Source organism: Anolis sagrei, chromosome 11, assembly GCF_037176765.1.
Source record: "Anolis sagrei isolate rAnoSag1 chromosome 11, rAnoSag1.mat, whole genome shotgun sequence".
In the NCBI taxonomy this organism is placed as follows: Eukaryota; Metazoa; Chordata; class Lepidosauria; order Squamata; family Dactyloidae; genus Anolis; species Anolis sagrei.
In genome coordinates, this window is record NC_090031.1 from 18,298,049 (window position 1) to 18,324,745 (window position 26,697).

The 26,697-nt window shown below is 43.9% G+C and overlaps 1 protein-coding gene across 2 annotated transcripts in view; it reads right to left on the bottom strand.

The window, feature by feature from the left end:
• Positions 1–5,983: 5,983 nt before the first annotated feature.
• The window catches only part of AK8 (adenylate kinase 8), a 115,733-nt gene continuing 95,019 nt past the window's right edge, over positions 5,984–26,697 (bottom strand). For both annotated transcript variants that reach the window (XM_067471984.1, XM_067471983.1), the window contains exons 12-13: positions 9,927–10,007; positions 5,984–6,423 (exon numbers count right to left, since the gene is read on the bottom strand). In XM_067471984.1, the coding sequence (XP_067328085.1) occupies positions 6,144–6,423; positions 9,927–10,007 (361 nt within the window). In that variant the 3' untranslated portion in view covers positions 5,984–6,143. The remainder of the gene's footprint in view (positions 6,424–9,926; positions 10,008–26,697) is intronic.

Here is a 26,697-nt window from a genome sequence, read left to right on the forward strand (position 1 = left end):
ATATATATATATATATATATATATATATATATATAATGATATATTAATATTAATGACGTATGCTGATATATTAAGCTGCCTTGAGTATCCTTTGGGAGAGAAGCAGAGTATAAATAAACATAATTATATATATATATATAGAGAGAGAGAGAGAGAATATTATTATTATCTGTTTCGACAGGCCTTTGACCTTTGATATTGCTGTTTTTAAATTGTTTTAAATTGTTTTTAAATTGTGTTAGATTTTAGCCCGTTCTTGTAAGCCACTCCGAGCCCCAGGGGATTACATTATTATTATTAAATTATTATTATTACTACTACTATTATTACATACATACATACATGGCCACTCTGAGTCTCCTTTGGGAGAGGTGAAGCACTATATATATATATATATATATATATATATATATATATAGTATATTATTATTACTATTATTACACACATAGCCACTCTGAGTCTACTTCGGGAGAGGTGAAGTGGAATATAAGTAAACATAATTATATATATATATAGAGAGAGAGAGAGAGAGGGAGAGATTATTATTATTATTATTATTACTATCATTATATACATAGCCACTCTGAGTATCCTTCAGGAGAGATGAAGCGGAGTATAAATAAACATATAGCCACTCTGAGTCTACTTCGGGAGAGGTAAAGTGGAATATAAGTAAACATAATTATATATATATATATATATATAGAGAGAGAGAGAGAGAGAGAGAGAGATTATTATTATTATTATTATTACTATCATTACATACATAGCCACTCTGAGTATCCTTCGGGAGAGATGAAGCGGAGTATAAATAAACATATAGCCACTCTGAATATTCGTGGGAAAGATGAAGCAGAATATAAATAAACATCATTATATTATTATTATTATTATTATTATTATTATTATTACTATTACTACATCCATCCATACATGGCCACTCTGAGTCTCCTTCGGGAGAGGTGTAGTGGGGTATAAATGAACATAATAATAAATACATATATAATATATTGTATAATAATATTAATAATAATGTAATATTAATAATGGATATGTAGCTGATTTGAGTCTCCTTTGGAAGAGATAAAGCGGGGTATAAATAAACATCATCATAATAAATATATAGTACAATAATATTGTGTATGAATAATAATGTAACATAATAATAATATATAATACAATAGTATACTGTAAAATAATAATAATAATTTTATTGGGTTGTTGTGAGTTTTTCCGGGCTGTCTGGCCATGTTTGAGAGGCATTCTCTCCTGACGTTTCACCCACATCTATGGCAGGCATCCTCAGAGCGTGTGAGGTCTGTTGGAAACTAGGAAAATGGGGCTTATATATCTGTGGAATACTGTCCAGGGTGGGAGAAAGAACTCCTGTGGGAATGTTGTAATTGGCCACCTTGATTATGTATTTATTTATTTATTTATTTACTTACTTTATTTATATACCACTTTTCTCAGCCCTCAGGCGACTGATTACTTGATTAGCACTGAATGGCCTAGGAGTTTCAAGGTCTGGCTTCTTACTTCTCATCCACTTCTCCTCATGGGTCAAAGCGGATTCTACACTGCCATATGTCTGGTGGAGGCGTCTTTGGAGGCTTCTAAACAGGCTGGATAGCCATCTATTGGGGGTGCTTTGAATGCGATTTTCCTGCTTCTTGGCAGAATGGGGTTGGACTGGATGGCCCACCAGATCTCTTCCCATTCTAGGATTCTATGATATATGTGTCCATCTTTCTATGAGCAGATGGGCCTCTGTGGGGAGGGATCAGATGGTGCCTTCCCTTTATGGCAGAAGGGCTGGGTGGGGTGGCCTTTGGGGGTCTCTTCCAACTCTAGGATTCTATCACCCATCTATCTATCTATCTGTCTGTCTGTCTGTCTGTCTGCCTATCTGTCTGTCTATCTGAATCTATAGGTCATCTACAGATATGTCCACTATATCTATATATCTGTATCTATATTATTTATATCTATCTGAATCTATAGGTCATCTACAGATATGTCCATGATGTCTATGTCTATGTCTATATCTCTATCTATCTATATCTGTTTCATATATATATATATCTGTATCTAATCTATATCTGTCTATCTATATCTATCTATCTATCTATCTATCTATCTATCTATCTATAGCTGAATCTATAGGTCATCTACAGATATGTCCATTATATCTATATCTAATCTATTTATATCTATCTATCTATATATCTGAATCTATAGGTCTATCTGTTTTTCCATATTTCTATCCATCTATCCACCCACCCATCTATCTACCTTCCTCTAGATCTATCTATCCATCCATCCATCTATCTTTCTATCTACCTATTAATCTATCTATCTATCTTTTCATCTATCCATCCATCTATCTATCTCCCTGTAAATCTATCCACCTTTCTATCCATCCATCCAGCCACATCCATCTATCTACCTATCTATCTACCTATCTTCCTATCTATCTATCTATCTATCTATCTATCTATCTATCTATCTATCTATCTATCATATTCAGGTGTTGTATTCCAGGGCAGGATCCCATCTGCCTTTAAACAGCACACAGATGGGTTAAAATAGCAAGTGGTTCATTGAGGTATAATAAGAGCCAAAGCAATAAAAAGTAATCAACAGTAAAATGTAAATCCAATTGATTAAAACTCCCACCGTTCGGAATGGTGGGAGTTGTGGTCCAAAACACCTGGAGGGAAGGCCTGATTCAAATTATAGGGCAGTGAAGACTCATAAAGCCCATTTCATGTGGGTTATTATCTGCTTTGATCATCCGGATTCTACGCCAGTGCAGAAAGGTTCCTGAGTCTTGTTATTTAGAGAGCAAAAGCAAGGAGTAAATCATCCTCATTGCTGGGATGAAGGGTGCAAATCAAACTTCGCGGAGCATCAGATGGGGACGATGGGGGTGGTTGTGACCCCCACAAAGCCCTTTCTGTTGGGCATCTTGTTTGGCCGGAATGGGATGCAAGAGAGCTTTCCTCCCAATTATGGGGTCCTTAATTCCTCCCAACCTTTGGAGCAGAAGCGTTAATGGGAGCTCTTACTATGCAAAGCGGATGCAAAGGCCTTCCTCTCCCTTGCTGCTTCTCTGGTAATTAAAAGGGGATGTTGGTGGTGTTAGGGCTTTCCGAGGGAGCGGTTGGGTTGTCCGACAAGAGCATTAGCATGTTCTCCGCCGGCTCAAAGGAACCCCAAGGGATGACCGCTGGCCTGAGACTGGGAAAAAGGCAGAGGGATGCATCTCAATGAGACTGGGAAAAAGGCAGAGGGATTCATCTCGATGCCTTCTTCCTCCTCCGCTTCTCATGCTGCAAAGGGATGAAAGGAAGGAAGGAAGGATGCTCAGAGAACGGGAAGGGAGGGCAGGCTGCTGGGCGGCTAAATTAATTAAGCAGATGCACCTGCCTCGTTAAAAGAGCCGCCTTTTGTTGCCTCCAAACAGTATTTAAATGCGCCGGCCGTTTGTTCCACCCATCAATATTTAGTAGGAACACTCCGGCAGGCGGAGGTGATACCAGCAAGATGTACTACTCCCCATCCATTATTGATGGCCTGTGTTCAGCGGGAAGGAGGTGGGAGTGCGGCAAGCGGGCCAAGGAGCCGCCGCACGCCCGAGCCCTCCCGACAGATGGCCATCGCCCTCGCTACCCTCACAATCTCTCTTTTGTTGTGCCACCCGTTAATCTCTCTTGGGATCTCCCTTCCGTCCCCGCCAACACAAGAGCGACATCTGCCCCTCAAAGCGCCTCCTAATCCCTTCGCTTTGGCAGCCGTAGTAAACGCCAAGATGGAGCTGTCAAGGCTTTGGGGGGGGGGGGGGGGGCAATCCCATGCAGGCCAGGCCGCAATCCTTTTTTGGGTGTCTGCGGGTGTTCCCCAGGCACAGGCCTCAATGGGCAGGGACGGGGGTGCCTGCTTCTGATGAACACAATCCCTTTCCTCAGGGAAGGAAACCACAAAACACACAGGGACAGGGCTCAGAAATCTTCCTCCCTTCCTTGTCATCGCCTGCCTGCCTTCCATTCCTTTCTGTCTTTCCTTCTTTACCATTTTGCCCATTTTTCTTTCCTTCCTTCCTTCCTTCCTTCCTTCCTTCCTTCCTTCCTTCCTTCCTTCCTTCTGCCCTCACTTCCGCCTTGACTTTTCTTTCCTCCCTTCCTCGCCATTTCATGCTTTCCTTCTTTTCCTTTCTGCCTTCCCTTCCTTTCTTCATCCTTTTTTCTTTCTTTCTTTCCTTCCTTCCTTCCTTCTGCCCTCGCTTCCACTTCGTCTTATCCTTCCTCCCTTCCTTGCCCTCTCCTGCTTTCCTACCTTTCATTTCCCTCTTTCCTTCCTTCCTTCTTTGCCATTTTGCCCACCTTTCCTTCCTTTCCTCCTTCCTTCCTTTCTTCTGCCCTCACTTCCACCTTGTCTTTTCCTTCCTCCCTTCCTTGCCTCCTCCTGCTTTCCTTCCTTTCCTTTCCATCTTTCCTTCCTCCCTTCTTTGCCATTTTATCCATCTTTCCTTCCTTTTTCCCCTCCCTCTCCCCCTTTTCTTTTCTTTCTTTCTTGCTTCCTTCCTTCCTTCTGTCCTCACTTCTGCCTTGTCTTTTCTTTCCTCTCTTTTCTTCCCATCTTCTTTCCATCCTTCTTTCTGCCCTCACTTCTGCCTTGTTTTCCTTCCTCCCTTCCTGCTCTTCTAATATTTACCTCCTTACTTCTGCCTTCACTTCTGCCTTATATTTTACTTCCTCTCTTCCTTGCCATCTCCTTTCCTTTCTTTTCCTTCCTTCCTTCTTTAGTATTTTGTCCACCTGTCCTTCCTTTCCTCCTTCTACCCTGTCCTTCCTTCCTTCCTTCCTTCCTTCCTTCCTTCCTTCCTTCCTTCCTTCCTCCCTCCCTCCCTCCCTCCCTCCCTCCCTCCCTCCCTCCTCTTCCCATCTTTCCTTCCTTCCTTCAGCCCTCACTTCCGCCTTGTATTTTCCTTCCACCCTTCCTTGCCTCTCCTGCCTTTCTTCCTTCCTTCCCTTTCCTTCCTTGCCATTTTCTACCTTTCCTTTCTTCTTTCCTCCCTCTCTCCCCCTTTCTTGCTTTCTTTTCTTCCTTCCTTATGCCCTCACTTCTGCCTTGTCTTTTCCTCCCTTCTCTTTCCATCTTTCCTTCCTTTCATTTTCACGTTTCCTTCGTTCCTTCTGCGCTCACTTCTGCCTTGTATTTTTCCTCCCTTCCATGCCCTCTCCTGTCTTCCTTTCCATCTTTCCTTCCTTGCCATTTCCTTCTCCTTTCCTTCCTTCTTTCCTCCCTCTCTCCTTCTTTCCTTTCTTCTGCCATCATGTCTGCCTTTTCTTACACATCCTCCCTTCCTTGCTATCTTTTCTCTTTCTTCCTTCTCACTCCCATCCCTCCCTCCCTCATCTTTCCATATTTCCTTCCTTCCTTTTCTTCCTATTTCTGTCCTCACTTTCTCCATCTTCATTCCTTACCTTATCCTTCTTTCTTTCCGTCTCATTATGTCCAAACTTCCTTCCTTGCTTGCCATTTTGTCCACTTTTCCTTCCTTCCCTCCCCCCCTTTCTTCTTTCCTTCCTTCCTTCTTTCCTTCCTTCTTTCCTTCCTTCCTTCCTTCCTTCCTTCCTGCCTGCCTGCCTGCCTGCCTGCCTACCTTTCGTTTCCTTCTCTTCTTCCCATCTTTTCCTTCCTTTTCCATATTTCCTCCCTCCCTTCCTTCTTGTCTCCACTTCTGCCCTGTCTTTTCCGCCCTCTCTTCCTTGCTATCTTTCCTCTTTCTTTCTTCCTTCACTCCCTCCTTCCCTTTTCCATCCCTCCCTTCCTCCTCTTTCCATATTTTCTTCCTACTTCTGTCCTCACTTTCTCCATCTTCATTCCTTGCCTTGTCCTTCCATTCTTTCAGTTCAATATATCCATCCTTCCTTCATCAGCTGATTCAGAAAATGGCACTGGATAGACCACATCAGTCGATTCAGAAAATTGTATTGGATAAACCACATCAGCCGATTCAGAAAATTGCATTGGCTAGAACCACGTCAGCTCTATACAGAACATATGCCACCCAGTAGTCGCCATCTGCTCGCCCACAGAAAACAATATTTAACAATCTAGAGCTGTGGAACTTATTTTAGGTCTCACGGCCCATGGATTGGAACAGGGTTCCCGGCGGATTCAGAGGCGGGGGCCGCACCAGGTAGCTCTCGATGTACTCGAAAACGGTCTGGGGGTCCTGGTCAGCATTGAGGACGGCGGTGGGGATGCTGCCCTGGAAGAAGGCCTCCAGGCCCCCTGACAGGCGCTGGTGGCGATCCACGTCCAGTTGCACTGCCTCCTCCGCATCCCTCGGGTGCTGGCGCAGCCGCTCGTGTACCTCCTTGTGTGACGCCGGGCGGAGAACCAAGTGGAACCTGCATAGGGGTGAGTGCCATCGTCACCATCATAGTATTATCAAGGGTCCCACCTTTCGGTGACCAGGTCTACCTCACAGCAATAATAATAATAATAATAATAATAATAATAATAATAGAGGAGGAGGAGGCCACCCTACTTGGATCTGCATGCATCATTTGAAAATACGTCACACAGTCCTAGACGCTTGGGAAGTGTTCGACTTGTGATTCTGTGACAAGAAATCCAGCGGATCATAGAATCATAGAATCAAAGAGTTGGAAGAGACCTCATGGGCCATCCAGTCCAACCCCATTCTGCCAAGAAGCAGGAATATTGCATTCAAATCACCCCTGACAGATGGCCATCCAGCCTCTGCTTAAAAGCTTCCAAAGAAGGAGCCTCCACCACACTCCGGGGCAGAGAGTTCCACTGCTGAACGGCTCTCACAGTCAGGAAGTTCTTCCTAATGTTCAGATGGAATCTCCTCTCTTGTAGTTTGAAGCCATTGTTCCGTGTCCTAGTCTCCAAGGAAGCAGAAAACAAGCTTGCTCCCTCCTCCCTGTGGCTTCCTCTCACATATTTATACATGGCTATCATATCTCCTCTCAGCCTTCTCTTCTTCAGGCTAAACATGCCCAGTTCCCTAAGCCGCTCCTCATAGGGCTTGTTCTCCAGACTCTTGATCATTTTAGTCGCCCTCCTCTGGACACATTCCACCTTGTCAATATCTCTCTTCAATTGTGGTGCCCAGAATTGGACACAATATTCCAGATGTGGTCTAACGAAAGCAGAATAGAGGGGTAGCATTACTTCCTTAGATCTAGACACTATGCTCCTATTGATGCAGGCCAAAATCCCAGATCTCGTTTGCTGTGACATACTGTGTTTTTGTCAGTAAAATAATAATAATAAATTATAGTAAGTCCATACTGCAGCAGTAATAATAGAAATAATAGAAAATTGCACTCCAAACCAGAGCTGACAGCTGGCACAACAAAGCATTGCATGGGCAGTTCCTTGGCAAAATTGAAGGAAAAGTTGATAAGGAGAAGACCTGGTGATGGCTCATGAATGAAACCCTGAAGAAGGAGACAGAAGGCCCGATTCTTGCAGCCCAGGAGCAAGCAATCAGAACCAATGCCATTAAGGCCAGGATCAAAAAAAATCAGCAGATGACCCAAAATGCAGACCCTGAAAGGAAGCTGATGAAACCATGGAGCATCTCCTCAGCTGCAGGAAGAAAATTCCATAGACAGACTACAAACAGAGGCACAACTCTGTGACCCAAAGAATTCATTGGAACTTATGTCACAAGGACATAAGCAGGATGGTAAAGGGGTCATAAACCTGAAAAGGGAGTGGAAAAGGAACATGCAAAATATTGTGAGAATTTCGATTCCAGACTGACAAAGTTTAAGAACTAAATACACCAGACATCACAATTGTTTGGATGATTGATATCGCCATTCCATGTGACAGTCAATTGAGGAAAAACAACAGGAAAAACTCAGCCTCAAACTGCAAAGACTCTGGGTTAAACCAGTCCAGGTGGTCCCAGCGGTCATCGGCACACTGGGTGTCATGCCAAAAGATCTCAGCCAGCATTTGGAAACAATAAACACTGACAAAATCACGATCTGTCAACTGCAAAAGGCCACCTGACTTGGATCTGTGTGCATCATTCGAAAATACATCACACAGTCCTAGACGCTTGGGAAGTGTACGACTTGTGATTTTGTGATACAAAATCCAGCATATAGATCTCGTTTGCTGTGACATACTGTGTTTTGTGTCAGCAAAATAATAATCTATATAAATAAAACTGTAATGTTCGCTTGTGGAATTAACATAACTCAATAACCACTGGACGAATTGACACCAAATTTGGACACAAGACACCTCTCAGGCCAACGAGTGACCATCACTCATAAAAACACTGAAAAACACAGCGGAAGGGACTTGAAAAGCCCAAAAAATAAATAATACATTACAACGCATGCTCAAAACCACATATATACACAAACACACACACACACACACACACAAAACACATATGCAAAGATTGGACCACAGCTACGCATGGCAGGGGACGGCTAGTCTATAGAAATAAAACTAATGTTAGTTTGTGGGATTAACATAACTCAAAAACCACTGGATGAATGGACACAAATTTGGACACAATACACCTTTCAGGCCAATGAGTGACCATCACTCATAAAAACACTGAAAAAGACAGCAAAAGGAAATACAAATTCAAAACATAAAAAATACATTACAATGTATGCACAAAACCACACACACCCACATATGTGTGTGTGCAAATACACATTACTTACTTACTTACTTACTTAGGCGATCCCTCGTTGGACAAGTAAGTTGGTTTTCCTTGATGACTATTTTTGTGGGTTCGTTGGTGGCTGTGGAGCCCTATTCTTGACCCGCATCTTCTCCCACAGTGAGGGCATTGGTTTCCAGGTGGAAGGCGGTCCCGGTCGGGGTTGGCTTGACGCGCCTTCCTCCTGGCACGTTTCTCTCTTTCACCCTCCACTCGTGCCTCCTCGAATTCTGCAGCACTGCTGGTCACAGCTGACCTCCAGCTGGAGCGCTCAAGGGCCAGGGCTTCCCAGTTCTCAGTGTCTATGCCAGAGTTTTTAAGGTTGGCTTTGAGCCCATCTTTAAATCTCTTTTTCTGTCCACCAATGTTCCATTTTCCGTTCTTAAGTTCAGAGTAGAGCAACTGCTTTGGGAGACGGTGGTCAGGCATCCGGACAACGTGGCCGGCCCAGCGGAGTTGATGGCAGAGGACCATCGCTTCAATGCTGGTGGTCTTTGCTTCTTCCAGCACGCTGACATTTGTCCGCTTGTCCTCCCAAGAGATTTGCAGGATTTTCCGGAGGCAGCGCTGATAGAATCATTCCAGGAGTTGCACGTGACGTCTGTAGACAGTCCACGTCTCACAGGCATAGAGCAGGGTTGGGAGGACAATAGCTTTATAGACAAGCACCTTGGTATCCCTACGGATGTCCTCAAACACTCTGCTTCATTCGGGAAAATGCTGTGCTCGCAGAGCTCAGGCGGTGTTGTATTTCGGTGTCGATGTTGACTTTGGTGGAGAGGTGGCTGCCAAGGTAGCGGAAATGGTCAACATTTTCTAATGTTACACCATTAAGCTGTATCTCTGGCATTGGGGAGGGGATGGCTGGTGACTGCTGGAACAGCACTTTGGTTTTCTCGATGTTCAGTGACAGGCCAAGCTTCATGTATGCTTCTGCAAAGGTGTTTAGAGTGGCTTGTAGATCTTCTGAATGCGCACAGACGACATTGTCATCAGCATACTGGAGTTCTATAACAGATGTTGTTGTAACCTATTGTGTACACATATATACACAAATATATACACACATATGCAAACATACAGACAAAACACATATACACAGACTGGGCCACAGCAATGCGTGGCAAGGGATGGCGAACAATAATAATAATAATAATAATAATAATAATAATAAGGGCCACCCACCTTTCTCCGGTGACGGGGTCCACCCTGCGGTAAGACAGGCGCTGTACAGCGGTGTCAGCCGATATGCTCAGGAAGAAGACTCTGCCCGGAAGGAAGGAAAACAAAAAAAGGGTGAGGGGTGCATTTCAATGGAAGTGGACACATTTAGGAATTTGGATGGGGGTTTCCCATTGAGGAGGGGGCTGCTCCAGGGACTGGTGCGCATGGCAGCTGTGGGTCCAAAGGGCAGGGAAAGAACCTGCTCATGTATTTTATGTAATCTCTATTGTTTTTTAACCGCAATACACTGCTTTGAATCCCACCCAGGAGAGAAAAGCAGGATAAAATTGAATAAGTAAAGGTCAAGGTTTTCCCGACATTAAGTCTGGTTGAGTCCGACTCTGGGATTCCGGTGCTCATCTCCATTTCTAAGCCAAAGAGCCGGCCTTGGCCATAGACACCTCCAAGGTTATGTGGTCACTGGCAGGACTGCATGGAGTGCCGTTATCAGTACCAATTGATCTTCTTACATTTGCATGTTTTCAAACTGCTAGGTTGGCAGAAGCTGGGACTAACAGCGGGAGCTCATGCTGCTCCCCAGATTCAAACCTGCCACCATACGCATTTTAGAAGCAGTGCATTTGGATCATCCGCCTCTCCTAAAGAGCCTGGTCTAGGGGACGCTGGGAGCCGTAGTCCGGAAGAGAGTGTGGATATGCTCTATTTGCCAGGGGGAGTCGTTTTTCCACATGCGCTGTAGCATCTTTTTGCCTTTTAGTCCTTCCGCTGTGTTTTTAAGTGTTTTTATGAGTGATGGCCACTTGTTGGACTGATCGGTGTCTTGTGTCCCAATTTGGTGTCAATTCGTCAAGTGGTTTTTGAGTTATGTTAAACCCACAAACAAAGATTACATTTTTATATATGTATATATAGACTAGCTATCCCCTACCACATGTTGCTGTAGCCATCTGTGTAGATGTGTTTTGTGTATATATATGTGTGTGTGTATATATATTTGTGTATATGTCTATATATTTAGGTATATGTGTCTATATGTGGTCTTGCGCATGCATTGTAATGTATTTTTGTTTTTTGGCTTTTTAAGTCCTTTCCGCTGTGTTTTCAGTTTTGTTATGAGTGATGGTTACTTGTTGACCTCAGAGGTGTATTGTGTCCAAATTTGGTGTCAATCTGTACAGTGGCTTTTAAGTTATGTTAATCTCACAAACATTACATTTTTTATTTATATAGAAACTAGCCATCCCCTGCCACGTGTTGCTGTGGCCCAGTCGGTGTATATGTGTTTTGTGTGTGTATATTTGTGTATATATGTGTGTTTGTGTATATACATGTGGTTTTGTGCATGCACTGTGGGGTCTTTTTGCTTTTTTTTGGCTTTTTAAGTCCCGTTGTGTTTTTTCAGTGTTTTTGTGAGTGATGGTCACTCATTGGCCTGGTAGGTGTATTGTGTCCAAATTTGGTGTCAATTCATCCAGTGGTTTTGGTGTTATGTTAATCCCACAAACAAATATTACATTTTGCTTTTGAGCTGTGGTGTTGGAGGAAAGTTCTGAGAGTGCCTTGAACTGCGAGAAGATCCAACCAGTCCATTCTCCAGGAAATAAAGCCCGGCTGCTCACTGGAGGGAAAGATACTAGAGACAAAGTTGAAGTACTTTGGCCACATCATGAGGAGACAGCAAAGCCTAGAGAAGTCAATGATGCTGGGGAAAGTGGAAGGCAAAAGGAAGAGGGGTCGACCAAGGGCAAGATGGATGGATGGCATCCTTGAAGTGACTGGACTGACCTTGAAGGAGCTGGGGGTGGTGACGGCCGACAGGGAGCTCTGGCGTGGACTGGTACATGAGGTCACGAAGAGTCGGAGACGACTGAACGAATGAACAACAGATTATTATTATTGTTATTATTATTATTTAACTTTATTTATACCCCACAAAATCTCCCGAAGGACTCGATGCGGCTTACAAAGGCCAAGGCCGCCGACAATCAACAACATACAATACACAATAATAATATAATGTTTAATATCAAGAACTTCCTGACTGTGAGAGCCGTTCAGCAGTGGAACTCTCTGCCCCGGAGTGTGGTGGAGGCTCCTTCTTTGGAAGCTTTTAAACAGAGGCTGGATGGCCATCTGTCAGGGGTGATTTGAATGCAATATTCCTGCTTCTTGGCAGGGGGTTGGACTGGATGGTCCAACTCTTTGATTCTATGATTCTATATATAATAATATAGTAATAGTGACAGACTTTGTATTTCTAGGTGCAAAGATTACTGCAGATGCAGACTGTAGCCAGGAAATCAGGAGACGCTTCCTTCTTGGGAGGAGAGCAATGTCCAGTCCCGATAAAATAGTGAAGAGTAGAGACATCAGACTGGCAACAAAGATCCATTGCCTAGTCAAAGCCATGGTATTCCCTGTAGTCACCTACGGATGTGAGAGCTGGACCTTAGGGAAGGCTGAGCGAAGGAAGATGGATGCTTTTGAGCTGTGGTGTTGGAGGAAAGTGCTGAGAGTGCCTTGGACTGCGAGAAGATCCAACCAGTCCATCCTCCAGGAAATAAAGCCCGGCTGCTCATTGGAGGGAAGGAGACTAGAGACAAAGTTGAAGTCCTTTGGCCACATCATGAGGAGACAGCAAAGCCTAGAGAAGACAATGATGCTGGGGAAAGTGGAAGGCAAAAGGAAGAGGGGTCGACCAAGGGCAAGATGGATGGATGGCATCCTTGAAGTGACTGGACTGACCTTGAAGGAGCTGGGGGTGGTGACGGCCGACAGGGAGCTCTGGCGTGGACTGGTCCATGAGGTCACGAAGAGTCGGAGACGACTGAACGAATGAACAACAGATTATTATTATTGTTATTATTATTATTTAACTTTATTTATACCCCACAAAATCTCCCGAAGGACTCAATGCGGCTTACAAAGGCCAAGGCCGCCGACAATCAACAACATACAATACACAATAATAATATAATGTTTAATATCAAGAACTTCCTGACTGTGAGAGCCGTTCAGCAGTGGAACTCTCTGCCCCGGAGTGTGGTGGAGGCTCCTTCTTTGGAAGCTTTTAAACAGAGGCTGGATGGCCATCTGTCAGGGGTGATTTGAATGCAATATTCCTGCTTCTTGGCAGGGGGTTGGACTGGATGGTCCAACTCTTTGATTCTATGATTCTATATATAATAATATAGTAATAGTGACAGACTTTGTATTTCTAGGTGCAAAGATTACTGCAGATGCAGACTGTAGCCAGGAAATCAGGAGACGCTTCCTTCTTGGGAGGAGAGCAATGTCCAGTCCCGATAAAATAGTGAAGAGTAGAGACATCAGACTGGCAACAAAGATCCATTGCCTAGTCAAAGCCATGGTATTCCCTGTAGTCACCTACGGATGTGAGAGCTGGACCTTAGGGAAGGCTGAGCGAAGGAAGATGGATGCTTTTGAGCTGTGGTGTTGGAGGAAAGTGCTGAGAGTGCCTTGGACTGCGAGAAGATCCAACCAGTCCATCCTCCAGGAAATAAAGCCCGGCTGCTCATTGGAGGGAAGGAGACTAGAGACAAAGTTGAAGTCCTTTGGCCACATCATGAGGAGACAGCAAAGCCTAGAGAAGACAATGATGCTGGGGAAAGTGGAAGGCAAAAGGAAGAGGGGCCGACCAAAGGCAAGATGGATGGATGGCATCCTTGAAGTGACTGGACTGACCTTGAGGGAGCTGGGGGTGGTGACGGCCGACAGGGAGCTCTGGCATGGGCTGGTCCATGAGGTCACGAAGAGTCAGAGACGACTGAACGAATGAACAACAACAACAAGTATTTTGTGTGTGTGTCATTTCCGACTTATATTTTAATAATAATGTAATACTAATCTATCTATACCAGAATGGATATCCCAGGGTTCCTTTCTCTCTCCTTGAGTGTGGAATGTGCACGACCCCGCTCACTGCCTCCTATCTATACACATAATAAAAGTGAAAACATTGCATTTTTATTTCTATAGATTGTTGTTGTTGTTGTTATGATTATGGATATTGATATTAACTTAGGGGCCTGCCTCTGCTTTCACAGCCACCGCTTCCTCTTATCCTGACACTCTAATGATAGTGATAATGATAAGGCCCCGGCTGCACAGCTTTCGGTGTCGATGCCGATCCTCATTCCTCGGCATGACATGATTTGTGAGTCTCAGATCAGATGAAAGCCTTTTGTCGCGCGGTGCCTTTTGTCGCATCCGCCGCCGAGGCTCCCAGCCCATGAAAACCACCTTCTGCCTCTTCAGATGTTGCCGAGAGCGATAATGACTCCTGCTCACAATGTGTTGTGGGGACTGCTCTTTTCGTATGAAAACACACAGAGAAATTAAAGTAAAGGGAGGGGGAAAAAAATAACGTACACACACACACATATATATATCTTTCTCTAAAGCTGAAGATCTCAATGCTGCCAAAGACAGCGGGGGAAAGAGAACCGTTTCCGCGCAGCCTTTCATCCCTTACACTCCAAACATTTTGTTCCTGCTTTGTTTCTGTTGCCCAACAACCGCCTGGAAAACACCGAGATTGTCAGGAAGGAAGCGAGTGAGCGAGCGGATGGCTGTCGGAGGAAGAGGAAGAAGAAGGGGAGGAAGAAGAGAGCGCTCCTTCGCAAGGGTGGAAGGAACAAATGAGAGATGGGAAGGAAAGGAGGAAGGAAGGAAGGAAGGAAGGAAGGAAGGAAGGAAGGAAGGAAGGAGGGAAGAAAAGGAAGGAAGGAAGGAAGGAAGGAAGGAAGGAAGGAGGGAGGGAGGGAAGAGAAGGAAGGAAGGAAGGAAGGAAGGAAGGAAGAGGAAAAGGCTTCAAGGCCTCTTTTTCCTTCTTTCCTTGCCGTCTCTCGTTTCTTTCTTTTCTTTTCTTCCTTCCTCTTCATTCTTTCCTTGCCATCTCTCATTTGGTCCTTCACTTCCTTCCCTTGCCATCTGTCATATCAATTGTTCTTACTTCTCCTCCCTTCCTCTTCCTTTTTCCTTGCCACATTCCTCCTTCCTTCCTTCCTTCCTTCCTTCCTTCCTTTTTTCTTTTCTTCCTTACCATCTCTCACTTGTTTTTGTTCTTCCTTCTCTTGCCATCTTTCATTTCATTTCTTCCTTGTTTTCCTTCCTTCCCTCCCTCTTTCATTCCTCTTCCTTCTTTCCTTGCCACCTCTCATTTGTGAATTCTTTTCTTTCCTTCCTTCCTTCCTTCTTTCCTTTCCATCATTCATTTGTTCTTTCCCTTTCTTCCTTCTTCTTCTTTGCCATCATTCATTTCATTTGGTCTTTTCCCCCCTTCTTCCTCTTTCTTCTTTCCTTGCCATCTCTCATTTGATCTCTTTTCTTTCTTTCCTTCCTTCCTTCCTTCCTTCCTTCCTTCCTTGCTTGCTTGCTTGCTTGCTTGCCATCTTTCCCTTCCTTCTTTCCTCTTCTTTGCCATCATGCATTTCATTTGGTCCTTCTTTTCCTTCTTACTCTTCATTCTTTCTCTTTTCTTTCTTTCCTTCCTTCCTTTTCCCCCCTTCCTTCCTTGTCATCTCTCACTTGTTCCTTCCTTTCTTCCTTCCTTCTCACTTGTTCCTTCAGGCAGAAGGGGAAGCAATGAGGTTGAGAGAGTGTGACCTCCAGGTAGAAAGAGAAAGAAAGAGAGAGAGAGAGAAAGGAAGAAAAAGAAAAAGAATTGATCATGCTAAAGGCAAGAAAGAAAGAAAGAAAGAGAGAAGTAGATTGAGAAAAAGACAAAAAAGCGAAAGAGGGAAAAGAAAAAAAAAGAATCAGAAACAGAAAAGTAGACTGAGAAAGAGAGAAAGAGAAAAAGGGGGGGGGGAGAAAGAAGTTGATTGAGACAGAAAGAAAGAGAAAAACGAAAGAGAAGGAGTAGATTGAGAAGGAAAGAAAAAGAGAAAGAAAGAGAAAAGAAAGAAAGAGAAAAATAAGTAGATTGAAAAAGAAAGAGAGAGAGAGAGAGAAAGGAAGGAAGAAAGAAAAAGAATTGATCATGCTAAAGGCAAGAAAGAAAGAAAGAAAAGTAGATTTAGAAAGAAAAAGAAAAAAGAAAGAGAGAAGTAGATTGAGAAAAAGAGAAAAAAGCGAAAGAGAAAAGAAAAGAAAGAAAAAGAAAGAAACAGAGAGAAAAGTAGATTGAGAAAGAGAGAAAGAGAAAAAAGGGGGAGAGAGAAAGAAGTTGACTGAGACAGAAAGAAAGAGAAAAGAGAAAGAGTAAATTGAGAAAGAAAGAAAAAGAGAAAAGAAAGAACGAGTAAAATAAGTAGATTGAGAAAGAGAGAGAGAGAAAGGAAGAAAAAGAATTGATCATGCTAAAGGCAAGAAAGAAAGAGAGAAAGTAGATTGAGAAAGAGAGATGAGAGAGAGAGAAGCAGATTGAGAAAGAAAAAGAAACAGAGAAAAAAGTAGATTAAGAAAGAGAAAAAGAGAAATCCAATATTCATAGTTACAAATTGAACATAATTAAAGTATAGTGATTCATCGCAAAAACAAGATGTTTGGGGGTGTGGGGATGATGATGTGCTCCCAGAGAGTTCACATGATAGGGAACATGAAAACAGCTCGGCACCTGCCCCAGCTGCACAAACTAATGAGCAAATAGATAGACGGGAGATCAGTCAAAACAGGAAAGCCGAACAGTGGCTTCGGCGTTTTGCCAGGCTCCGAGAGAAAAAGATAAGAAGTTCTCAGCTAAAACGAAACCAATTTCTGAGCTCTAGAGACATAACTAACAAGGATATAAAAGTCCCAAGTACAGGATATGTAGTCAGATGAAGAATCGTTTGGAATCAAGTCAAGATCTCGTCCTTTGCTTGAAAAGCAAAGCTTGAAAAAGTCATGTTTTAAGTGCCTTTGTTTTATGGTTCCGATTCTAGGATTTTATGCTTTTATATTCATGCCTTGGATTCAGGTTTCCTGATTTCTTGCATTTTATTTGGGAAGTTTTGACTTTGTTTTTATGGACTTTGCTGGACTATTACTCTGGAGTATTTTGTTCCTGCTTATCTTCTTACCTAATTGGATTTACCTATTTCTTTAAAGTGCTTTTTACTTTACTGCTTTTTAATTATCTTCAAGAAAAGAATTGCTTTCCTACTCAATGGCATGGTGTTTAAAGTCAGAGGGCTTTTCCTGTTCTGGAGTGCAACATGGGCCTAAACAGGATGCCAGGAGGAGGCAGCCAACAAGGAGGACCCAACAAGACTGCTTCCTTCCTGGCCTGAGCTGGGCAGTCTCCGGCCTCCTATTTAGGCACAGCCACTGCCTCCGGCCTCCTTGACTCTCCCTAGCTCCCAGAGCCACCCCAGCAGCCATTCTGCAGAGATGGAGGAGGTGGGGCCTGAGGAGACGGTTGCGCAACCCTTGAGAGATGGCCAATCAACCCCTCTGGGGGTTGCGACCCCCAGGTTGAGAACGGCTGCTGTAAATAATAATAATAATAATAATAATAATAATAATAATAATAGTATTGGATTGTTGTGTGTTTTCCAGGCTATCTGGCCATGTTCCCAAAGCATTCTCTCCTGACGTTTTGCCTACATTTGTTGCAGGCATCCTCAGAAGCTGTGAGATCTGCCATAAATGCAGGCAAAACAGGAGAGAATGCTTCTGGAACATGGTCAGGCAGCCCAGAAAACACACAACAACCCAGTGATTCTGGCCATGAAAGCTTACAACAATACAATAATAGTAGTAGTAGTAGTAGTAGTAGTAGTAATAATAATAATAATAATATATCAGATTGTCCGTATTACTTGACTGCTTCATTGAGGCAGAGAAGAGCTTGCCTTCTAATAGACTCTTTGGGCTTTCTATTATAATTACACTCTAAATAATAATAATAATAATATTAACAATAATAATAATAATAATAATAATAATAATAATATCCCAGACTGTCCATCCATCTGTACTTCTTGACCACTTTATTGCAGCTGAGAAGGACCTCTGCTTTCAGAGCCATTGCTTTCTATTATCAGCATACTGAATTATTATTATTATTATTATTATTATTATTATTATTGTCATAGCATCCTAGAGTTCGAAGGGACCCTTAGGGGCCATCCAGCCCAGCCCCCCTTCTTTCTGTCAGGCAGGAAAAGCACCACCCAAGCCCTCCCAACAGATGGCCATCCGCCCCTAGATATGATTGAGATAGGTAAATATTAGGGCTGGGCAACCACGGAAAAATTTGTTTCTAAACTCGATTCGTTTTTTGGGGTTTTTTGCGTTTCGATATTTAAAAGAATTCCGAAATTTTTCTTTAAAAAAGTTCGATATTTACGAAATTTCATAAAATTACGAAACAATACGAAACGAATACGAATCGATTCGTTAATGGCAGACGCGACCGCGCAATACGCTAAAAAACCTCCATATGGGACAGGGGGAACTTTTGAAGCTTCCCTCTCCCTCTGTTGTTGACTGTTGGTGTGATATTTATAATTTTTTTTCACTGATTAAACAAACAACAGCTATAAAACTTGCCCCAGACATGCGGAAATAATAACAAAACGATTTCGAAACGATTTCGAAATGAATGCGAAACGAATACGAAGCAATTACGAAACGAATTGAAAAATTCGTTTCGTTTTTTAGATGCTCCTGAATGGTTCAAAATCGCTTCGTTATCAAAAAAATAATGAATTTTTAACGAACTACGAAATTACGAAACGAAACTGCCCAGCCCTAGTAAATATGATTGAGATCTATATAAATAAAAATGTAATGTTCGTTTGTGGAATTAACATAACTCAAAAACCACTGGACGAATTACCAAATTTGGACACAATACACCTATCAAGCCAACGAGTAACCATCACTCATAAAAACACTGAAAAACACAGTGGAAAGGACCTAAAAAGCCAAAAAACAAAAAATACAACACATGTGCAAAACCACATATACACAAACACACATATATACAGAGGCGTCCCTAGGTAATTTTCAACGGTAAGCAAACAGTATTTTGGCGCCCCCCCCCCCCAACCAATTATTGATATGGAGCAGGAATGAGAGGAGCTAGGCGAGGTTCAAGGGCCTGGCTCCTTTGGGAAGAGGATCGCCCGGCAGTGAGGCAAGGAATCCAAGGCTCCCCCTGGACTGCTAGGGCTGTTGTGAGCCGGGGGGGGGGGGTGCTCCTCAAGTGGCGTTCAAAGGGCATTTACAGAGGCGCCTCTGAACCCCTGGCAAAAAAGTCTACCGCAACCACTTACTTTGCGTAATGGATGAGCCGCCCCTGCATATATACAAATATATACACACACATATAAGCATATACACACACAAAAAACACATATACACAGACTAGGCCACAGCAACACATGGCAGGGGAGGGCTAGTAGTAGTAATAATAATATTAAGAAGAAGAAGAAGAAAAAGAAGAAGGGCCTGCTGCTAATAATAATAATAATAATAATAATAATGTATTGTCGAAGGCATTCATGGCTGGAATCACTAGGTTCTTGTGGGTTTTTTCGGGCTATAGAGCCATGTTCTAGAGGCATTTCTCCTGACGTTTCGCCTGCATCTATGGCAAGCATCCTCAGAGGTAGTGAGGTCTCACTACCTCTGAGGATGCTTGCCATAGATGCAGGCGAAACGTCAGGAGAAATGCCTCTAGAACTTGGCTCTATAGCCCGAAAAAACCCACAAGAACCTAATAATAATAATAAGAAGAAGAAGGGCCTGCCTACTAAGAGTCTCTCTGGCCTTTCAGCACCACCTCTTTCTATTACCATTACACTGTTACTAATTATAATATAGTAATAGTATCCCAGGCCATGAACCTGTCCCTCTTGACCACTTCATTGCGATATTCCCACATTTGCCGCAACCCAAAAAGGCCCTTTTGCAGAGCGCTAATGCTCCTAAATAGGCTAACGACTCTCCACATTAACGTGTTCCCGCAATCATGATGATAATGATTACGATAACGATGATTGAGGCAGACGGAGGAGAAGCAATGCAAAGTGCAGATGATGATGACGATGACGAGGATGTGTCACTCGACGCGGCCCGTTTCCTAATAGGCAGGGAATTCGGGGTTTTTTACATGTTCCGTTTCCCTCCACCATTTAAAGACTGTCAAGCAATGGAAGCCCTTCTCCACCCGTCCCTAATGGGCCCCGCGCAAATAAACCCGATTAAATATTGATGGCGGCTGGTATTAATTAAGAGGGAGGGAGGGAGGAAAGGAGCCGCCCGTCAAGCCCGGAGAACGAGCGAGCGGAGGCCTCGCAATCAAGGGCTAAAGGGTTCCCAAAAAGGGTGCTGAATATTTTATGAATATTTGTCATAAGACAGAAATAATAACCACCGCGCAGAGCTATTAGGATTAATATTTATGCTGCCGGGCATGAAATATTCATGCGGACTGGGTTTTTTTATAAAGGGGGGGGGGGGTCTTTGCAGCGCATCCGTCTCTCTGTGAGTTTAAAGGAGGAGGGATGACAAGGAGCCCCCCCTCCTTCGTTCATTCGTTCGCTCTCTCTTTTGGAGGAGAAGAAGGAGAAGAAGGAGCGAAGGAAGGAAGGAAGGAGAAAGCCCCCCAGGCGGATGACAGCGCCTGACAGCCCTTTGGAGGGGAGGGGGAAAATGCTAGCAAAAGGCCCCCCGGGAGTGAAGGAAGGAACGAAGGAAGGAAGGGACGGACAAACCAATGAACAAACAGACAGAAGGATGGACAAACGGACGAAGGAATGAAGGCATGAAGAAATGGACGGGTGAATGGATGGATGGATGGACGGATGAAGGAATTAATGAACAGACGGACAAAGGAATGAAGGAACAAATGAATGAACAAATAAATGGATAAAGGAATGAAGGAACGAATGACCAAAGGAAGAAAAGAAGGGACAGATGGACAGACAAATGAAGGAACAAATGAACAAACAAATAAATGGACAAAGGAATGATGGAATGAACAAACGGATGGGTGAATGGATGGATGGACGGACGGATTAAGGAATTAATAAATAGATGGACGATGGAATGAAGAAACAAATGAACCAACGAATAAATTGACAAAAGAATGAAGTAATGAATGAACAGACAGACAAACGAAGGAATGAAGGAATGAACAAATGAACAGAAGAAAGAAGGAAGGGACTGACGGATGGAGGAACAAAGGAATGAACAAACAAACGAATAAATAGACAAAGGAATGATGGAATGAACAAACAGCCGGGTGAATGGATGGATGGACGGATGAAGGAATTAATGAACAGACAGATGAAAGAATGAAGGAACAAATGAACCAACGAATAAATGGACAAAGGAATGAATGAAGGAATAAATGGACAGACAGATGAAAGAATGAAGGAACGAACAAATGAACAAAGGGAGGGAGGGAGGGAAGAAGGAAGGAAGGAAGGAAGGAAGGAAGGGACAGACGGACAAACGAAGGAATGAACAAACAAACAAACAAATAAATGGACAAAGGATTGACAAATGAACGGATGGATGAAGGAAGGAAGCAACAAACAAACGAACAAAGGAATGAATGGATAGATGGATGGATGAAGTAATGAAAGAATGAAAAAAAGAAGGAATGAAAGAAGGAACCGATGGACAAATGGATGAACAAATGGATGAAAGAGCAAAAGAATGAACAACTGGACAAATGGACAAAGGAACGAATGGACAGACAAACAAACGGATGAAGGAATGACGGAATGAACAGACGAAAACACAAATAGACAAACGAATGAATGCACGAAGGCATGAATAAATGAACAGGCGAAAGAATGAATGAATGAACAAATGGATGATAAACAGACGAAGGAATGAAAGAATGAACAAACAAATAGAAGGAAGAATGAACAAAGAAATGAATGCAGGAACAAACGAAGGACTGAACAACAGCCCTTTCACTGCAGGACCGGTCTTACCATAGGCCCAAACCAATGCAACTTCAACAGGAAGAAAGAGATTGAATTGCAGGAATGGCCTGGAAAGGGTCCCAAGCTGGGCAGGAGCCAAGAGAGGGACGCGGCCACGGAAAAGGCCAATGTGATCCCAGGCTGCACCCATAGGAGTCTAGTGTCCAGATGGAGGGAAGTAATACAGCCGTGGCTTTAGAATAGTAAGAGATAGGACTGAACGTGAGCCAAGCGGGGGATGCGGCAGCTAAAAGGGCCAATGCAATCCTAGGCCGCATCCCTAGAATTACAGCATCTCTTTGCCACTTTGGGTCTCTTTTAAGATGAACATATAAACAGCAACAACAACAATGCAATAATAATTTCACTCCTTAGGGGAAGGGGAGATTGCCCTTCCTTCTACAATCAGATTGATTTCTGATTGATTTCAAGCCGGAGGAAGAGTCTCGGGGTGAGAGCGGCGCCTTGAGAAAACCCCTTCCCCTGGAGTTGCCTTGAGTGGAACACCAGCCGCCTTCCTCCCTTGCCTTCCTTTCCTTTCTTCTCCCCACATCTGTCCAATTTGCAAAGCCACCCCACTCCCTCCCTGCCAGGGAAATATTTACAGCCCCCCAATGTCAATGGGGCCCTCCATCACCATCAGGGTTTTATGGGTTGTCTGCCAACAGAACGGAATTGGAAAACATAACTCCTGATCCACCAAAGCCTCAGATTGGGCAGAAATAATACCCAGGACATTTCCCCCTTCCTTTCTTCCTTTTAGTCCTTCCTTCCTTCCTTCCTTCCTTCCTTCCTTCCTTCCTTCCTTCCTTCCGTTCTTCCTCCCTTATATTCTGTTTGCTCATTTTTCCTTCCTTCCTTCCTTCCTTCCTTCCTTCCTTCCTTCCTTCCTTCTTCCTTCCTCCCTTCCTCCCCTCCCTCCCCTTCCCCTCCTTTTTTCTTTCTTTCTTTCTTTTAGTCCTTCCTTCTTTCCTTCCTTCGTTTCTTTCTTGCCTTCCTTCTTTTTTTTCTTCCTTTCCTTTCTTCTTTTAGTTCTTCCTTCCCTTCCTTCCTTTTTTCTTTCTTTCCTTTCTTCTTTTAGTCATTCCACCCTTCTTTAGGTCTTTTTTCCTCCCTCCCACCCTCCCTTCCTTTTTTCCCTTATTCTTTTAGTCCTTCCTTCTTTCCACCCTTCTTTAGGTCTTTTTTCCTCCCTCCCTCCCTCCCTTCCTTTTTTCCCTTATTCTTTTAGTCCTTCCTTCCTTCCACCCTTCTTTAGGTCTTTTTTCCTCCCTCCCACCCTCCCTCCCTTCCTTCCTTTTTTCCCTTATTCTTTTAGTCCTTCCTTCCTTCCACCCTTCCTTTGATCCTTTCCTTCCCTGCCTTCCTTTGTTCTTTTCCTTCTTTTCATTCTTCCTTCCTTCCTTCTTTCCTTCCTTCTTTTAGTCCTTCCTTCCTTCAGCCCTTCCTTTTACTCTTTCCTTTCTCCTTCCCTTTCTTTGTTTACTCCTTCCTTTGCTCCTTCCTTCCTTTAGTCCTTCCTTCCTTCCTTCCTTCCACTCTTTCTTTGAACCTTTCCTTCATTCCTTCCCTGCCTTCCTTTGCTCCTTTTTTCCTTCCTTCCTTCTTTTAGTCCGTCCTCCCACCATTTCTTTGCTCCTTTTTCCTTCTTTTTCTCCTTCCTTCCTCCTCTTTCCTTCCTTCTTTTAGCCCTTCCTCCCTCCCTTTGGTCCTTCTTTTAGCCCTTCCTCCCTCCCTTTGGTCCTTTTTCTTCTTCCTTCCTTCCTTCTTTCCTTCCTTGTTTTAGTCCTTCCTTCCACCCTTCCTTTGATCCTCTTCTTCCCTGCCTTCCTTTGCTCTTTTGCCCCTTCTTTCCATTCTTTCTTCCTTCTTTCCTTCCTTTCTTCTTTTAGTCCTTCCTTCCTTCAGTCCTTCCTTTTGCCCTTTCCTCCTTCCCTTTCTTCGTTTACTCCTTCCTTTGCTTTTTCCTTCTTCCCCTACTTTCTTTCTTCTTTCCTTCCTTCTTCCTTCCTTTAGTCCTTTCTAACTTCAGTCCATCCTTTTTCCCTTTCCTCCTTCCCTTTCTTCGTTTACTCCTTCCTTTGCTTTTTCCTTCTTCCCCTACTTTCTTTCTTCTTTCCTTCCTTCTTCCTTTAGTCCTTTAGAAAAGACAATTATGCTGGGGAAAGTGGAAGGCAAAAGGAAGAGGGGCCGACCATGGGCAAGATGGATGGATGGCATCCTTGAAGTGACTGGACTGACCTTGAGGGAGCTGGGGGTGGTAACGGCTGACAGGGAGCTCTGGCGTGGGCTGGTCCATGAAGTCACGAAGAGTCGGAGACGACTGAACGAATGAACAACAACAACAACAACTTCATTCCATCCTTTTGCCCTTTCCTTCCTCCTTCGCTCTCTTTGTTTACTCCTTCCTTTGCTCCTCTTTTCCTTCTTTTCCTCCTTCCTTCCTTCATTTAGTCCTTTCTTTCGTTCTTTGCTCCGTTTTTCCTTCTTTCCATTCTTCTTTCCTCCCTTCCTTTCGCTCCCTCTTCTCTCCCCCCCCCCCTTTCCACAGGGCTGCCAAGTGCTATCGCTTCCAGGTAATCGGAGCGCCCGTTAATTAATAAACCTGTCAGATTAATTGTCCCGCTCTGGACATCCTCCTCCTCCTCCTGGGGAACTCGATACCCGCCCCTCCGCCCCCCTTTCACCCCTTTCGCCCCGATGGCTTCCAGCTCAATTAACTTAATGCCATGCAAATGAGCAGCTCTCTCTCTCTCTTTCTCTCTCCCCCCCCCCTTGCAGCCCCTCGTCCGTCCAAATGTTAATAGCATAATGGGGCCTTCAGTCAGGTAATTAGACACGATGCCTTCCATTAGTCTTACAAGGCTAATTATTGTAGATGGGAGGAAGAGGAGGAGGAGGAGGAGGAGGAGGAGGAGGAAGAAGAAAGCAAATGCCGACAAAAGAGCAACAAGGGAAAACATCCCTCCTGCGAGGGTCAAGCGGGGCCAGGAGGAGGAGGAGGAGCGGTCAAGCCAAGCCAATGGACCACACGGACTTGACCAGGGCCAACGGGAGGGCACTCTGCCGCCACTGAAAAAGGGGAAAACATAAATAATAATAGTAATAATAATAATAATAGTCCTCTATTTACTCCTACTGAATGCTAAATAACCTGGCCAAAATGAGCATATGCATCCTACAGTGATTGTCTTAGTGCTGAGCCCTAAGATACAGATATATATCCACACTAGCTGTCCCCTGCCACACGTTGCTGTGGCCCAGTCTGGTGATTTGGAAAATAAAGTAATGAGAAAGTGTGTTTCCTATATATGTAATTCCTTTCTGCTTATGAGTAAACAGTATTTCTTGTTGTTTCTTTGTCAGTGTTGATGTGGAGAGTGTCTGGTTTGCCTCTGGGTGCCCCTTCCAACTCGAGGATCCTACAATAGAGATAGACATAGGCACAGGCATAGACATAAAAATAGCTATATCCATGTCGGAGGTCGGACTGGATGCCCTTTGGGTGCCCCTTCCAACTCTAGGATCCTATGATAGATATAGACATAGACATAGGCACAGGCATAGACACAGAAATAGCTATATCCATGTCGGAGGTTGGACTGGATGGCCTTTGGGTGCCCCTTCCAACTCTAGGATCCTATGATAGATATAGACATAGACATAGGCACAGGCATAGACACAGAAATAGCTATATCCATGTCGGAGGTTGGACTGGATGCCCTTTGGGTGCCCCTTCCAACTCTAGGATCCTATGAGAGATATAGACATAGATAAATATATATTTGGATGCCTCTTCCAACTCTAGGATGCTATGATAGATATAGACATAGGCACAGGCATAGACACAGGAATAGCTATATCCATGTGGAGGTTGGACTAGATGCCCTTTGGGTGCCCCTTCCAACTCTAGGATCCTAGGATCCTACAATAGAGATAGACATAGGCACAGGCATAGACACAGGAATAGCTATATCCATGTCGGAAGTTGGACTGGATGCTCTTTGGGTGTCCCTTCCAACTCTAGGATCCTATGATAAATATAGACATAAATATATATTTGGATGCCTCTTTCAACTCTAGGATCCTACGACAGGCATAGAAAGAGATCTGGATATCCACACGTACTGGGCTGGACTGGATGGCCTTTGGGCGCCCCTTCCAACTCAAGGATCCTATGATAGAAAAAGATATAGGCACAGGCATAGACACAGAAATGGCTAATCCATGTAGGGGGCTGGATTAGATGACCTCTGGGTGCCTCCTCCAACTCTGGGATGCTACGATAGAGAGAGAACGAAATCTGGATATCCACCTGTGTGGGGCTGGACTGGATGACCTCTGGGTGTCCATTTGAACTCTAGGCATAGACACAGAAATGGCTAATCCATGTAGGGGGCTGGACTAGATGACCTCTGGGTGCCTCTTCCAACTCTGGGATGCTACGATAGAGAGAAAAAGAGATATGGATATCCACCTGTGTGGGGCTGGACTGGATGGCCTCTGGGTGCCCCTTTGAACTCTAGGCATAGACACAGAAATGGCTAATCCATGTAGGGGGCTGGACTAGATGACCTCTGGGTGCCGCTTCCAACTGTGGGATGCTACGATAGACATAGAAAGAGATCTGGATATCCACATGTAGGGGGCTGAACTGGATGGCCCTTGGGCGCTCCACAACTCTAGGATCCTACCATAAACATAGAATGATATACACCTGTGTGGGGCTGGACTGGATGACCTCTAGGTGCCCCTTTGAACTCTAGGCATAGACACAGAAATGGCTAATCCATGTAGGGGGCTGGACTAGATGACCTCTGGGTGCCGCTTCCAACTGTGGGATGCTACGATAGACATAGAAAGAGATCTGGATATCC